Below are 15,387 nucleotides of genomic sequence, written 5' to 3'. Positions count from 1 at the left end.
CACTCCAAGACCCGCCTGCAGCCCCACGACAAGAAGACATTCTGCCCGGTCACCTTCGCCCCGTAATTATACGAGCTCGTCTTTGACATCGACATGTTTGTTGAACAGGCGCTGGTTTACACAGCTTGCCTAATACAGCCTCACAAGATATGGAACGGCACAGCCGGTTACTGCAATAACCGAGGCTGTACTACTCATGTGGTACACACACAGCTTCGCTGTGTACGCACTGCTTCTCTGTGCGACTGTGCATCCTGGAAATGTACTGTATAGTACTACGTAGCCACAGATGTACAGTAGTATATATAGGGGACCTCTGTACCCCCAATCTACAGTTCAGTTCACTCGAACGTCTCCTCTCATCGCTCTTACAAGCCTCTTACAATCAACCAACCCTTCTAGGTGAGTTGCAGGCTATCCGCTGTCGTTGCCACCCGTGGGAGAGGCCTTCGCCCCCCGGGTTCAACAATGTTCACCTACAAGCTCTAATGCTACTAACCCTAACCCCGCCGAATTGCGCGAGTACTTGGTAAATATATTCATGTCTCTCTTCTTTCATGTATAGTAGTCTGCCCTCAATGACTATTAATTATGGAATATACAACATTGAATTGTGCGATAATCTGTCGGCTAGCTTTCTTCGTAAACGATCCAAATCGACCATTTCGTAGCATGAGCTTGGGCATCCATAGTAGAATTTGCACCAGATGCTGACCATGTATGTCCATTGGCTCAGTCAATAATGTACATCATCGGCCTTAGTTCCCCTATAGCATGGTAGCTGCTGTCCAAATGCTCAGCAAGAAATGGCTGTCAATGTCCAGGCGCCCTGCAAGGTCTGGCCATTGCACACCATATCTGGCGGATTTGCTACGGGTTTACCATCTACTTCTCATACCTTGGCCAATCTGGTCAGAATTGCGGAACCTGGTCATCACTGTCCATCCTTTTCGCTTTTTCGCTGATGCGGCTGCCCTTCACGAAATTGAGACGACTCAGCATTCGGAATGTCTCGGCCCGAGTCGGCGCTCGGGACCATCCTCCCCGGACATTTTGGTTCATTTTGTTTCCAGAGCCGAATGCGCTTTAGCCGTGTACGTCCATCATCTCGTGAGTACTTACTACGCTCTGCTTCTCGCCAAGAGCAACCAGAATGCGGCTCTGATTGCATTTCCTTCAGGAGCACAATGACAACAAGCAGAACGCTCACCCCGCCTGCCTGCATGCTATGGACTCCCGAAGTGGGGGGCATACAGCTTGTCAGGCCTCTCCAACTTCAAGCAATCAACGAGCGAAAAGATCAGGATTGCCCAAGTTCAGTATCATGACAGTCGGCACCTTTCTTTGGCAGTAAGTCAGTTCAGGATCCCTCGAGGCCGATACCAAGGAGTCTGGTGTCGTTATTTGTAAGCGGAGACGACTCCCTTCCTAACCTCGTGTCGAGTCTTCGATGTGATTTTGTGATGGATTTGACTAATCTATAGAAAATCTTATGCTTTCCGGAATCACCGGATCGCACACGAAAGCAAAGCGTTCTCACAGGGGTAGGGACGATCATAAAGCATAGAGACGTAAGTAGTCGATCGTGGAAGCCGCCCTTGTTGTCTTGATACACTCTGTCGATCATGACCGAGCGCACTCTACGGCTCGGAATCCTCCAAGACTCCGGTGCGCCCGAAGGAAGCACCGACTACACGACGATCGTCCTCTTGCACGGGCTTCTATGGCATAGCAGTAAGTTCGCTCCTTATTCTAACTGCTTCAGAGGCATAACGGTAATTGTATCCATCCTGCTTTCACAAGCCGTATTCGCGAAATTGGTCCCTATCGCTGGCCGATTCAACGCCCGCGTCATACTGGTGAACAGACAAGACTATCCGGGTGCCGAGCCGTTCACCCTCGAAGAGCGAGCCGAGCTCTCGAAGGCGGTCGAAGAGCTAAAGAAGAATCCCCTTTCCGCAAGGGACAGACTGGATGCGCACATGAAGAGGCAAGCACGCGAAATCTACGATCTACTCATCCACCTCGTGGCCGAACACCACATTCCTCCAGCGAATTTCGAGGCGAACACAGGCGGGATCATCATCGGAGGATGGTCGTTTGGGGCGGCTTGGATGACGGCGCTGCTAGCAAACGCTGCGTCCTTCCCTGTTCGCGACATCAAACTGGGCCGATATATGCGGAGGGTGATCATATATGGTATGTCCTCCGTTTCTCGGAATCTGCGAGACCTCAAGCGTCTCGATTTCATGCAGACACCGCCGACTTCGTGATCGGCTTTCAAACCCTCCCGGACGCTTACTTCCCTTTGAACGACGGGACGCTCCCGGCTGAGCAATACGCACAGCTCATGGCCAAATGGATCACCGCATACTTTCCGCACGGAGACAGTCCCGAACAGTACGAGTACAAAACCTACCTCACTTCTCCGCCTCCTACGTTCACCGTGATGACGGAGGAGGAACGACAGTCCACCAAGCATGATGCGCCAGGCGACTCAAAGTCAGGATCCGATTATCTTCTCATGATCGCTGCGAGACAAAGCGGACTGTTCGACACCCTCCGCAAGAATGCCTTGCGCCTCCCCCCTCCGAACGCGTCCCTGGTAGGCGACGCATGGAAAGATGTCGAAGTCCGCAACCTCTTGTGTGACCGCTCGTTGTGGTTCATACTTTGGGCCGACGTCAACTTGCGTAGAGAAGTCGCAGACGAGAGGAAGGCCGGGATACCCTTGCGTCCCGTGACGTTCACGCGGGTACGAGGCGCGAATCACTTTGTGAGTACAGAAGATATGCAAGCTCGTGACACATGCTTATCACAACGCACCTTTCACACCAGGTCCATTGGGACGAACCTGAGCGCGCAATGCATGCTATCCTCGATGCTGTTCCTGCTGGCAGCGATGATCTCGAGGTGTAGTTGTGACACACCTGAGCTTTTTGTAACGCAACGTTTCAGTGAAGTGAATACTACCTTCTGAAAGCCAACTGGGCAATGCAAGGGTCGCATTAAGCATGCAGATAGACGATATGTTAGCAATCGCCTGACCGTAGGTACCGTGGGACTGAAAGCTAGGCTTCTAAGAGATTCACGTGAGCCAACGCTATTCGCAGCTCGCCGAAATCTCTGGGAACGAGACCCCTTGAAAACGAATAACTACACGTCCCGTTGAATGGCAACTCTGAAGCTCTAGGAACGGCTTTCTCGACGCATACAGCCAGGATATAAGACCCAGCTCGTCCTTGCACCCGGGCTCGAGAACGTCCAGTATGGCCTCCCCACCTGAGGACCAGAAGAACCCCGCGGCTCTCTCCATCCTGCAGGATTCGGGACCTCCTGAGGGTAGCACCGACTACACAACCGTGGTCCTCCTCCACGGCTTCGCCTGGCACAGCGGTACGCCTCCTCGTAGCCCACTAGTCGCAACCCACAGAGCGCTCACCACCACGATCCCCAGGCATCTTTGCGAAGCTCGTACCCCTCGCCCACGCACACAACGCACGCGTCGTCCTCGTCAACCGGCGCGACTACCCCGGCGCGACACCCTTCTCGCCCGAGGAGCGCTCCCTCCTCTCCGCGATCGCGACAGAGTCCGCGTCCTCGCCCGAGTCTGACGCAGCCGCCGCGCACGCGCACGCGCAGCTCGAGCCCTTCATGCGCTCGCGCGCGCGCGAGGTGTCCGACCTGCTCGCGCGCCTCGTGCACGACGCCAACATCCCCAAGTCCCAGCGCGAAGCGAGCAAGGGCGGGCTCGTGCTCGTCGGCTGGTCGTTCGGTACCGTGTGGATGACGGCCTTCCTCGCGCACGCGCCTGCTCTCCACGCAGGCGAAGGCGAGGGCGAAGTCGACTTGACGCAGTACCTGCGCCGCGTCGTCCTCCTCGGTAAGCGACATCCCATCCGTCGTAGTTCACCACTTCCTGAGCCACACACCCCCAGACCCGCCCTACCACGTCCTCGGCTTCCCACCGCCCCCGGACCCCTACAACCCGCTCTTCGACTCCTCAATCGCCCCAGCGGACCGCGCGCGCGCGTTCGCGCACTGGGTCAGTGGTTACTTTGTGCACCACACCGACGCCCTCGACTCCACCTCCGCCTCCCCCTCGGAGTGGGAGAGACTCGCCGCAGCGGCACTCGAGCGGCGCGCCTATCTCCCCTCGCCCCCGCCCACGCTCTCCACGCTCACGCCCGACGAGGTCGCGCGCGTGCTGTACCCCTCACCCGGCGCCCCTGGCGGGTCGGACGCGCTCCTGCTCGCGGGGGGCATGCGGAGCGGGACGTTCGCGACGCTGCGCGAGGCGGCGCTCGCTGTTCCTGCGGACGAGGGCTGGCGCGCGGTCGAGGTCAGGCACGTGTGGTGCGACCGCTCGGTGTGGGAGACGACGTGGACGTCGTGGAACCTGCAGTGGACGTTTGAAGAGGTGGGACAGAAAAGCGAGCGTTTGAGGGAGGCGACGTGGGTGAAACTGGAAGGGGCGAACCATTTCGTGAGTGCCTAAAGATCTGTGGGCGTAGTCCTCTTGCTGAAGGGCGTCGACAGGTGCATTGGGACGAGCCGGAGCGCATCCTGGTAGCACTTCTCACTGACAGTGTGGAGAAGTATTAATGATTGGCGAGACACCTGCCAGATGAGCACGGTTTACATCTAAAGTGCTCGGATATTGTCTACGAAAGTAAAGTGTACGATACAGCAACAAGAGTATACAACATACTAGTCCGTGTCCGACAATAACCTCATCAGTCCGTGGCTCATCAGGAACGTTCACGCAGCCTTCGCCTTTTGAGAGATTTTAGCCTGACTGTACTCCTCCGGGTACACGCCCCACCCCTGCATAATAAAGAACACCCTGCCCGATACGATAAGCATATACCCCAACCGACGCACCTAAGATAACGACAATGGATGCCGACACTCACCATCTTAAACGGTCGATGCGCAACACATGGAACAACAACAGCCAGATCGCTGTGCATCAACGCCGTCAGCAAAGGCATCTCAAGCAGTCGCCAAAGGGGTCACGTACTGAGCTCCATGTACGTGAAGAAGCTCAACGCGCCTCCGCGCGCACCGCGTTTGACGAAGCGGATGACGTCCACCCAGAGCTTCATGTCCTTGGGCGTCGGACGCGCGTCGGGGTCCATGAGGAACGTGAGGAGGATGCGCATGTCTGGGGTAAGAGGACAGTCAAGGACACAAGTAGGATGCAGAGATGGGAATTGTGGACGTACATATTCCTATGTGGCTGTATGCGTCCAGGATATGGTCAGAGATGAGTGCGATCGAGTACAGCATGATAGGAGCTCACAAGTGACCACTACAACGCAAATTCAGCTCAAGCTCACAATGTCAAGGAGCGAGTCAAACACGTACACAGTCCCGATCGCGTTCTGGTACGAAGAGTTGGTCATCAACACGGACCAATCTTCAGTCGAGAAGTTCTGCAGGTACAGATTCGGACGCTGCGACACCCAAAAAATCAGCACAGGGGCTATCCCCATCTCCCAACTCGATGGTATCCAACGACTCACATCATAGTCGTCCGGGAATAACTCCTCCTCGAGGAAGCCAATCTGCGGCTTATGGAACCCCGTCGCCAGCACGACGACGTCCCCCTCCACCTCCTTCACCTCCTTCCCCTCCCCGGGCTTCTCCTCCCTCCCCCGCACCTTGATCCGCACCCCGCGCTTCGTGAGCCGCTCGATGTCCCCGCGCACGTAGTCGCACTTGCCCTCCCTGACCCACCCGACGAACTCGTCGTTCACGACCGGCGTGCTCTCGAAGATGCCGAGCCGCGCGGGGACGAGCTCGGGCGCACCGCGGTAGTTGAGCAGCACGATGATCTTCTCCCAGATGAACGACAGCGGCGTCTCGCGCCCGAACGGCTGCGCCGAGATGAGCGTGTCGACGAAGATGTTGCGCGGGATGATCCACTGCATGCGTTCGCGCGCGACGTATCAGCGGGATTCCTGAAAGAGGAGCGTAGGAGAGACGCATGCGCACCTTGTCCTCGCGCGCGAGCATCACACAGTGCTTCGCGCCCTTCGCGAGCGCCGTCTCGACCGCCTCGACTCCGCTCGCCCCGCTCCCGATCACGACGACCGTCCTGCCCTCGAGCGGCGCGTCGTCCAGCTCGCTCGAGTGGAACACGTCGCCTTCGAACACCTCCCCCCCGTCCCCGCCCTTGTGCTTCTCCTCCGCACCATCGCCGTCCTGCGTCTCCGCCTTGGGCAGGCCCGGGAAGCCGATGCGGTTCGGCTTGCCGCACGTGCCGACGGTGACGACGACAGCATCGAACTCCCCGTCCGCGCCGTCGTTGATGAGCCACCTCGACCTGCCTTCGTCGTCCGAGGAGGGGTCTGAGAGGCGCGTGCCGGTGCCGGGGACGCGCTTGACGGAGGTGACGGGGGTGTTGAAGCGCGTGCGGGGCTCGAGCTGGTACTCTTTCCAGATGCGGCGGATCTCTGCTCGCGAGCGCGTGTGCAAACAGGTTGGGAGTAAGTCACGGAATGGATGTGCGACTACACGCGTTCAGACGCACCGCTCAGGATCTCATCCCGGTGGGGGAACGCGCGCGACCAGAGAACGGCGGGGTGGAAGCGGTACAAGAGGGAGTTGAGCTGCAGGCCCGAGGTCTTGTTGACGTTGGTCCATATTCCGCCTACGAAGTGTATGTGTCAGTAATTATGTGGAGAACTTAGGTCGCTGAGCATGGCATACGACACAACAGCACGTGCGCGAGGAGAGCTTCACTCTCCTGACCACGACGCGACGCGACGATGCAGAGGCTAGATTAGATCGGCGCACTCACCAACTTTGTCGCTTTGCTCGTAGATCACGACGTCGAACCCATGTGCGATGGCGTGCGCTGCGCTTGAGACACCAGTCAGTCCTGCGCCAATGATGGCGATCCTGCCCTTCGGATGCTTGGGGTATTCCGGAGATGGAGGCGGAGGCTGCGAACGCAGATGTGAGCGTTTGGGAGACAGGGAAAGAACGATCACGTACAGGTTTGAACAGCCAGATTATGACATACTGGACGAGGACATAGAAGAAATTAAAGGCAGCAATTACCCATTGTTTTGGAGACAAGTATCGCAAGTCTTGAGAGGTCATCGCGGTGGTTGAGAGGACTCGTCGGTCTCCCGCAGGCGGTCTAAATACGCGTGTCGAGCAATCAAACACGCGCAACTTGTCCTCCCCTCCATGACGTCGATCGCAGCAAAGCACCATGACGTCACCTCCTACAACAGTGCCTATGTAGACGACAGCAGTTGGCGCCTCACAGTACCAGTGCCTCGCCAGTATTTTGAGACGCAAGTACATGATGAAAGCGTGACTTCGTCGTTCTTGAGCACTTCGAAGATGCCGTAGAATATCTACGGAGGGACGCGGCGCAAGGCGCTAGAAGTTGTTTCAAGAGTATCGTGTGGCTTAGGCATATCTTCGTCCTACAAAGCATCATGAGCACATTCTCTTATCTTCCGAAGACTGCTTACGACTTGGTGGTTTGTCGGTCATTGCTGGAAGACCGCAGAGCCTATAGCCGCTATAGCAACGCCAACTTGAAGAGTGTGGTCGGCATTCCCCGGAAGGCGATGTGGCGCCCGATTTGTCGCGCCAGTCACCAAGAATATGTTCGTCGCACCAAGACCAAAGATCGCAGCTTGCCAAACGGGGCCATACATGTTGTGGACCTTGCAAGTCAATTGGAGGCTTCGTGAAGGCGACAGCCACCCCTCTTTCCCTTCCGAACATCAAAGCGCGGAGACTGAGAGGAGTGATTCTGGAGACGACCTTACTCTGTAATAGTTTCCATCTCGTCACCTTGTCATGCCAAGATCTCTCAGACCGAGTCTGTCTGGACGAGGGCCGCGGCCGCGGCTTGCGCGCTCGACCCTAGCCAGCGCATGTTCAAGCCTTTCGTCAAATCCAAAACACTATCATCGTCGCTGAGGAAGATAGCTTCGTGCTTTCCTTGGGGAATGGCGACAACGCGGTCAGGAGCGACGGTTCTGGAGTACTTGACGAGGTTTGTCCCGTCAAGGCCGCAGCGTGGACTTCGCCATGTACACGTTCTTCTGCACGCGGCCCACCCAACTTGAGGTCTTATGCGACAGTATCGACGACGTTCCCATTCAAACGTGGAACTTGTGCCCGTGCCGTTTCCCTTCCTCGCGCCTGGCCTTCCATCTCACTGCGGGAGCAATGACCGCATGAAGGCCTGCACGAACGTCTTCAGGACTAGGGAGGTGCTCGAGTCGTACAATACCGGCGAAGATTCTGTTATCCGATGTTGCGCAATATCGACTTGTCGTACGAGTAGATGCAGTTGAGGTGGAGGCATAGGCATTATAATCATTACGCTCGTAGCGGAAGCCGTTCGTTCAGTGGTAGACGATATACATAGTGAAAAACTGCTCCATCAGTACTCCATCAGTTATCAAACGGACTAATGAACACGTGAGGCACACCGTCAAGACTCGCTGTATCGAGCATCTGCTGCCTCCTTTGCAGCCCGCCGCTTCTCGGCCCATTCTCGCGCCCTCGCACGTCTCGCTGCCTTAACCGCATCATCAGCTTCGGATGGCACCTCCGAGGACCCAGCCACCTCTGCCGTGCCACGACTCTCCAACGGTACTGCCCCGACATCCTCCTGATATTCTTCTTCTGCGGCCTCGCTCCCCTCATCGCTGTCACCATACCCCGCAAGACCGCCGATGAGGTTCTGCGTCTTCGCCTGCGCCGCCCTCCGCTTCTTCTCCTCTTCCTGCTCTAGACGCACCTTCCCCTTCGCCAGCTGCCACGCACGCGACCACCGTCCGCGCAGGAACGCGAAGCGCGGGTCCGCCCCGTGGTTCGCGAGGATGCGCATCTCGAGCTGCGCGGGGTTGGGTGAGGACAGAATGTGGGACGCGGTGCGGCGCATTAACTCGCGCTGCGCGTCGTCGGGCTGAAAACACGATGGAAGATGAAGAGGAGAAGAACGCGAGCAGAAGAGACGACGTACCTCCTCGTCGCTGCCACCCCAGCTCTCCTTGGGGTCTCTCTCCTCGTCGGACCCATCCTCTGCGCGAATGGCTCGGAGGCGTGCTTCGCGATCGCGGTCCATCACGCGACGCCGCTTGTCACGCCGGTAGTCCTCTGTCTCTTCTGCGGTAAAGAAGAACGTGTCCTCAGCGTCGGATGGGAGGTCAGACCACCCTCCTGGGGAACTGGCTCTTGAGATGGCCTCCGGCTGAGAGGATATATTGGGCAGAGATTCGAGCAGAAGTCGCGCATCGTACCTGTACGGGAGAACATCAGGGATGGGTATACGAGAAGAGAGAAAACGGCAGACTGCATTTCGTACATCCAAACTCTCCATCTCAGGATTCATGTAGTGATAGCCACAGGCAGAACACGGCTCGAGATCAAGAGTTTGAGCGTGCTGCGTACCTGTCCACCCACAGACCACGGCCTTCAGACCGATCGCTGGGCGCGCCGTCCGAACGTTGAGACCAGGTCATTGACTCGTTCGAGGACACGTCGTACGCCGGCAGCTCGACTCGCGAACCCCACAGTATCAATCCATCTCCCACATCTCCGGGTTGGTCACCCTCCCCAGCTGCTCTGAACTCCAGCGACTTGGCGGCTGCCGTAGCTTGGGGTCCGCGTATGATGTCCGCCTCGTACGCTTGGATGAACAACACAGTGTCGGGCTGATGCGACACTGGTGGTTGTTCGTGTGTTTGGGCTTCGTATGGCCTACTCTTCCGCTTTCTTGACAAAGACGTCATTGGAAAGAGAGCAAGAGGTGGACGCAAATGGCTGCGCTCAGGATCACTCGAGCAGTCTCGTCACAAGTGCCCTGCCCTAAGGCTCAAAGGCGCTCGCGGTCACCGCAGCTGCCACCACCTTGATTCGAGTCGACGTTCCGGAGCCAACAGCACTCATCAGGATGAAGCTCGCAACACAGGCATTCGTCAGTGACCGGAAAAGTCACATCCGTGCTGATACAGATCACTGTCAATGCTCTGAAGATAACCCACAGCCCTCAAATTCAAACCCAGTAGTAAGTCTCGTCTACGGGGATTGTGACCCTCAATGAATAACATCGAACAGACGGTCAACGACCTTCCTGCGGAGGTGCTGGTATATATCTTCGAGATCGTTCAGATGAAACATCGGCAGGACGGTTCTCGTGCATGGGACAGTTACCCTTGGACGTATGTCTCTTGGGTCTGCCGATATTGGAGATGGATCGCACACACCTCGCCCGCATTATTGACGACGGTATGGATCGATGTGGGAGACCGGAATTGGTGCAAACTCGCGTGGGTAGCAGCGTCCCTCGAACGAGCTGCAGGAGCGCTGCTTGATGTTTCGGTCGTCCTAAGGCCATCTGGCGTCGAGTCCTGGGACACCATACGCGACCTTCTTCTACCCTCTGTCTCTGCCATCCGCCGGTTCGTATTCACCTTCTATTACGGCGATGGTGGCCTCAGCGACGTCTCAAGCCTAGCCTTGTTTATTGCTTCCATGACCAGCCTAGAGGTTTTGCGGTTGGACGACGACAGCTCGGAGCATCCCTCGAGCGAGATGCTCCTACAGCTCCCTACCTCACAGCTGCAAAAGCTTCGCGTACTGGAACTCACGAACCTCCTCCTTCCCACTAGTCCCAACCTCTCGGAGTGCCGCTCCTTGCGGTCCCTGAGTATCAAGGATGTCTTCCCGCATCCCAACGCTGTTGATCTACTCTCTATCTTGTTAGACTGTCCTCACCTCGAAACACTTGCAGTCGTTCTTCGTCCCGATACCACTCTGATCACAGATCGACTCCATAGTCTCATCCCTTCGGTGGACATGCCGTCACTCCGGTTCCTCTTGATCCAGGGAAAGCTAGCAGACATCGTCCACGTCTGCGACCGGATTCGTGTTCCGCCAACATGTATCATAGACGTTTTCGACCGTTCGGCTGGTCGGCCCTTTCCTCCGGGTGTGGAGAGCATGATGTCTATTGTACTTCCCAAGCAGACCGTCTTTCGCTCTGTCATCTCTGCTTGCACGGGCATCTCCCTGGACTTCCGCTGCCACAAGTGGGAGTTCAAAATGAGCGGCTCAGATGGTCAACCGCGCGTCAGCATCACCCATTTCCCCATTTTAGGTACTTCGACTATCACGCCGGTATGGGAAGACTTCATGCGCATGCTGTCAACCGTAGCCATCACCGAGTTCACCTTCGCCTACGATAGGCTGCACGAGATCACTGTGGACATGTGGAGCGACTCCCTGTCGCGGATGCCGACGTTGCAGGTGCTATGCGTACTCGGGGGTTTTGTAGACACGCAGGGGTCCGCAACATTCCCAACAGCTATGTTCGAAGCTATATCTACCGTGTCGACAGCTACGGGAACAGCACAGTGCCCGCTCCTGCGTGGGCTTTTCTTCGCGAACCTGGTGCTTGATCGAATTACGGAAGAGGCCTTTCTCCGTGCATTGCAGCGTCGGGAATCCGTAGGCCGACGGCTCGAGCAGGTCTGCTTCTTGGATTGTTTTCGCACCAATCTTGTTGGAGAGGACTTCAAGGAGCGCATGCAGGAATATGTGGACGTACGTGTGATGTGAGTAATCACATGTCTTCATCTAGTTCTACGTCTTGACCTTCTGGGCAGGTACCCATTGTCCTTGGAGGATGCATTTCGGTAAGACACCTCGGCCTAGCGTGCACTGAGGAGCTGTTGTAATTGACAGTCCTGTTTCGCAGGGTGGTTGATCAGAGAGCACCAACGACTCGGAGCAGGGGGAGGGGGATGTTCAATTTCTTGACTCGGTTGCTGTCGCGAAGTTCCTAGGACACAGCCGAAGCAGGAGTACAATGTCTGATTGTCGGACAGGAAGCAAACTGCTGCCCGTAGATAGCCTGTTCTCCAATTCAGATAGGCTCACGATTCTACGCTAGCTACAGGTCAATTCCTCTTCAAGTCTTGTTGAGAAAATGCAATTGTCATGCCTTTGGCATACTCGTTGTAGATCGCTCTACCCCGGGATAGCCTTGGAATGCATGGACATAGCCTCGGCCCTATAAGTACCTGGCTCCCACCGCTCTACGACTACCATGAACTTAGCTCCTTCGTCCAGCATGTTCCTTGATCAGCCGAACATATTTCCTTGGAACAGTCACTCCGACATCCTACGAGAATGCGCAAGAGTTTACAATGACCACTTCAGAAAAGGGTCTCTTAGTCATCCATGAGTTAGGGAATCAACATGTAGGACACACCAGCAGGGACCATTCATATGCAACATCCACCGCCTCTCACCGCCTGAATCCCATTGTCAGCTTCAGGTAGGGACTCTGCATAAACAACGAATCTTGGGTCCGTTCTTAATCCTCTTCCCCATCGACACCGTACTCCGCGAGGCCGCGAGTCCTGCTTAGGCTTAGGCTATGCCTCTACACCTCCTCTGCTTTCCGCTTACGCCTGCCCACCCAGGATGCTGTCCTCAAGATCAAGGGCATCCCACTAGGTTACGAGACGGCTTGAGCGTAGGCTCACTAATCCTGTGCCAATCTTTCTGTAGATGAGGTTCATCTCACAATATCGGCGAACAAACGACTGCTGTGCGAGAAGCGGAGGATAGTGGTACTCTCACTGCCTGTGGTTTGATTTGCGCAATTGCTACTTTGAACCGCAACACAGTCCTGGTAGTACTACGAGTCACCCACCGTCCTACTCGACCTCCGCCATCCAGATGAACGGCGCCATTTCGTACTCACACAGTCTCGTGCGGACGCACGACGAGCTTCACCCCGCTGACTTGGTCGTTCTTCATGCGCTCCAGCCCACCCACGATGCCACCCAACCCCCCCCCCCCCCCGCGAGCACCTCCCAATGGTTCGGCTATGCAATTCCCCCATTCAGCTCAAGCATGACTCACTTGCACACGCCAAATTCGAGCCGCTCGCCTACCTTGATGTCGCCGCTCTCCAGCAGCTCCGGCAGACTCGCCAACAGCGTCGCGCCAATCTCGCGGTTGACGGGGGCGTTGTAGAAACCAAGCACCATGTGCACTGCTTTGCCGTCCTTCATGGCCTGTGCGACGAGCTCCTCCGGCGCCCACTGGACGGTGAGCACGGTGCTCCCGGGCGCGGCCAGCGCAACCGCAAGAGGGAACGTGGCGGACACAGAGACGGTGTCATACACAAGCCCAACGGGCCCGCCGGCGATCTCGCTCACGCGCGCTCTGATCTCTTCAGCGGGGAGCTTGCGGTCAAGGACGTGGGTGGCACCGAAGGACTTCAGGAGGTCGGCGTTGTGCAGGGAGGCGGTGGTGATGATGGGGGAGAACCCGGAGAGGTGGGCAAATTGTGTGGCTGGGATGGTTCGTGGCCGGTCAGCCTCTATGGGTACATTCAAGAGCAGAGTGCGAACCGTATTGGCCGTGAGAAGTCGGCCCGCCGAGGATGACGATCGGCTTCCCTGCGTACTTGCCCCGGCCTCCAGGTAGCCAAGGGGCGAAATACTTGGCGGAAAGCGCGTAGTCGGCCTGGTTGTAGACAGACAGGGTCGCGGTGGCGACGCCGGTAGGCATTGTGGAAGCAGCTTCGAACGAGATGCTATCGGGTATCCGGGAGATACACCTATCTCAGCGAGATTCCTTACAAGTTTTACTCCGAACAAGCGGCCACTCACCTTTGCGACGAATTGAGCAGGGGCCGTGAAGTACTGTAGGAAGGTACCGTATATCGTGCCTGTCAAAATGTCCCAGTTTCCTTGGAACATACTGGCGAGAATCGCGAGAATCCGCGTTCGCATTAGCAGTGCATGCGCTATTGGCGGGACGGCGACGCACACTCGATCACCGACTGCGAACGTCGTGACGCCTTCTCCGAGCTCGACGACCGTGCCGGCACCATCCATGCCGAGAATGGCGGGATAATCCTTGATGAGGATGCCCCACGCTTGAATCTTCCACTCAACACCGCCGAGGGCGGCGGCTTCGACTTTCACGACGATGTCGCCCGAACCAGGTTTGCGAACCTCCGTCGTCCTGACAGCCCACTGGCCTTGCTTCACCTCAAGGAACAGAGCCTTCTGGTGAGAGGGGACAGACATTGCTGAATCGATCTATTTGAGAGAGATGTAGGACAGCTGTGAGGAAGGTGCGATGTAGGGCAGAGTGATGGGGGAACCTATGCGAGTAACCTGGCCCTCTTTATATGGCGGGGTGCAAGCCCTGACAGCCTGGGTCCCAGCACATCATCCCGCGTTCTCGGAGATCAGAGTACTGACTAATACTCACGAGATAATGGTGCTGACTTGGGCCACCGCGGCCTGCCAAGGTGGATGAAGCAAGCGGCGGGCAACCGACAGCTCTAGCACTTGCATGGGCGCATTCGCCCGCAGTGCGCGCCGGACGGACTTTGAGATGCATGTTTTAGTAATCGTAGCAATGTCTTGATTCGCGAACATCGGATTGAATCAGAATTGGTACAAGGGACAGGGGGGGAAGGGGAGTGCTGGAGCCTGTTGTTGAGTGGTCCGAGAATCTCGGCCCCGAGGGAACCGGAATCTCGATTTCGGTGTACACGAAGCAGACATATAGTGTAACGATAGCGTGTGCAGAGGCTGCTGAAAAAAATAAGGCAGATATCAGCATCGTAGGTGCGACGAGTTGACAGGGGTATGCTAACAAATGTTGGGGGAGGTGGGCACAGCGGAGGTTCGTGAACTTGCACTCTGTACAACGTGTGACCAAAGACGATCCATTGCATCAGTTGGACACATCGGATGTTTTCCGAGTCATCAGATAAAGCGGGATGTAAAGGCCGCGTGCGCCCCTCTCAGCGGAATGGCCTCGACCGCGTCCACGTTTGGAGTCTTGCCGACTTCAAGTGCAAAAGTTGGAGGGAGGAGCGTGCGGAGCCAATACAGCGTGGTGAAGAAACTCTCCAGCGTTGATTTTCCGTTTTTGATCCCCTGTGCGGACGCCTTGAGGTCGAGGTCGTGCAAATACCGCTCCGCTGAGCGTAGCTTCGGATGGTTCGCGACGGGTTCGGGGATTTGCTCGGGCTCTGCTCGGGGCGAGTTGTGTGATGAGCTGTGTATGAGCCAGAGAAGATTGGGGGTCGATGCGCGTCTGCGGTGATGTCGTTGGTGTCCATGTCAGAGTCTGTCTCCGCGTTTTAAGAGTCCAGCAGAACACGCCCGACACATCCAAGCCGGGTATGGCGCCAGCTCCTGATTCCGCGTCCAAGCAAAATCGACTCTACAGCAAAATGTTGATGAGCCTCATGAAGAGATGACGACAAGCCCGAACTCGGAACGCACGGAGAGTCGCGTTAGCATCCTTTGTGGATCTTTCTTGAGAGCGAGTCAGTGGCCGGTAGCACAGTATACGAGGGCA

The 15,387-nt window shown here is 56.6% G+C and overlaps 5 protein-coding genes across 5 annotated transcripts; 2 read left to right on the top strand and 3 right to left on the bottom strand.

The window, feature by feature from the left end:
- The first annotated feature begins 1,097 nt into the window (after window positions 1-1,097).
- On the top strand, window positions 1,098-3,220 carry DICSQDRAFT_105234 (uncharacterized protein). The gene is made up of 6 exons (XM_007365260.1): window positions 1,098-1,110; window positions 1,181-1,734; window positions 1,804-2,199; window positions 2,256-2,776; window positions 2,839-3,049; window positions 3,114-3,220. Exons 2-5 carry the CDS (start codon window positions 1,626-1,628, stop codon window positions 2,917-2,919), a joined length of 1,107 nt encoding a protein of 368 aa, XP_007365322.1. The 5' UTR covers window positions 1,098-1,110; window positions 1,181-1,625; the 3' UTR covers window positions 2,920-3,049; window positions 3,114-3,220.
- Window positions 3,221-4,173: 953 nt separating this feature from the next.
- DICSQDRAFT_180389 (FAD/NAD(P)-binding domain-containing protein) lies at window positions 4,174-7,113 on the bottom strand (the record flags this gene model as incomplete). Its single annotated transcript, XM_007365259.1, has 12 exons — window positions 4,174-4,486; window positions 4,540-4,846; window positions 4,917-4,965; window positions 5,024-5,167; window positions 5,229-5,242; window positions 5,306-5,314; window positions 5,371-5,459; window positions 5,529-5,930; window positions 6,001-6,461; window positions 6,539-6,658; window positions 6,809-6,953; window positions 7,006-7,113. The coding sequence occupies 11 exons, from the start codon at window positions 7,111-7,113 to the stop codon at window positions 4,762-4,764; spliced, it is 1,626 nt and encodes a 541-aa protein (XP_007365321.1). The 3' UTR covers window positions 4,174-4,486; window positions 4,540-4,761.
- A 1,279-nt stretch (window positions 7,114-8,392) lies between these two features.
- DICSQDRAFT_180388 (uncharacterized protein) lies at window positions 8,393-9,776 on the bottom strand (the record flags this gene model as incomplete). The annotated part of the gene is made up of 3 exons (XM_007365258.1): window positions 8,393-8,950; window positions 9,008-9,284; window positions 9,436-9,776. The coding sequence occupies 3 exons, from the start codon at window positions 9,774-9,776 to the stop codon at window positions 8,474-8,476; spliced, it is 1,095 nt and encodes a 364-aa protein (XP_007365320.1). The 3' UTR covers window positions 8,393-8,473.
- A 169-nt stretch (window positions 9,777-9,945) lies between these two features.
- DICSQDRAFT_180387 (uncharacterized protein) lies at window positions 9,946-11,915 on the top strand. Its single transcript, XM_007365257.1, has 4 exons — window positions 9,946-10,051; window positions 10,102-11,600; window positions 11,652-11,681; window positions 11,744-11,915. The coding sequence occupies exons 2-4, from the start codon at window positions 10,156-10,158 to the stop codon at window positions 11,829-11,831; spliced, it is 1,563 nt and encodes a 520-aa protein (XP_007365319.1). The 5' UTR covers window positions 9,946-10,051; window positions 10,102-10,155; the 3' UTR covers window positions 11,832-11,915.
- Window positions 11,916-12,914: 999 nt separating this feature from the next.
- Window positions 12,915-14,096, bottom strand: DICSQDRAFT_169640 (GroES-like protein; the record flags this gene model as incomplete). Its single annotated transcript, XM_007365256.1, has 4 exons — window positions 12,915-13,354; window positions 13,413-13,527; window positions 13,674-13,764; window positions 13,834-14,096. The coding sequence occupies 4 exons, from the start codon at window positions 14,094-14,096 to the stop codon at window positions 12,915-12,917; spliced, it is 909 nt and encodes a 302-aa protein (XP_007365318.1).
- Between the last annotated feature and the right edge of the window lie 1,291 nt (window positions 14,097-15,387).

This window comes from Dichomitus squalens (assembly GCF_000275845.1).
Source record: "Dichomitus squalens LYAD-421 SS1 unplaced genomic scaffold DICSQscaffold_11, whole genome shotgun sequence".
In the NCBI taxonomy this organism is placed as follows: Eukaryota; Fungi; Basidiomycota; class Agaricomycetes; order Polyporales; family Polyporaceae; genus Dichomitus; species Dichomitus squalens.
Note: the sequence above shows the minus strand (reverse complement) of the source record. Positions and strands in the feature narration are given on the sequence as shown.

What these genes read in the sequence shown, in the direction of transcription:
- DICSQDRAFT_105234 (XM_007365260.1), top strand. Translation starts at nt 1,626, where the DNA reads ATGACCGAGCGCACTCTACGGCTCGGAATCCTCCAAGACTCCGGTGCG. An exon ending in CGGGCTTCTATGGCATAGCA is followed by an intron (nt 1,735 to 1,803) that starts GTAAGTTCGCTC and finishes TGCTTTCACAAG; the next exon opens with CCGTATTCGCGAAATTGGTC. An exon ending in TACGAGGCGCGAATCACTTT is followed by an intron (nt 2,777 to 2,838) that starts GTGAGTACAGAA and finishes CTTTCACACCAG; the next exon opens with GTCCATTGGGACGAACCTGA.
- DICSQDRAFT_180387 (XM_007365257.1), top strand. Translation starts at nt 10,156, where the DNA reads ATGAAACATCGGCAGGACGGTTCTCGTGCATGGGACAGTTACCCTTGG. An exon ending in TATGTGGACGTACGTGTGAT is followed by an intron (nt 11,601 to 11,651) that starts GTGAGTAATCAC and finishes CCTTCTGGGCAG; the next exon opens with GTACCCATTGTCCTTGGAGG. An exon ending in TCCTTGGAGGATGCATTTCG is followed by an intron (nt 11,682 to 11,743) that starts GTAAGACACCTC and finishes CCTGTTTCGCAG; the next exon opens with GGTGGTTGATCAGAGAGCAC.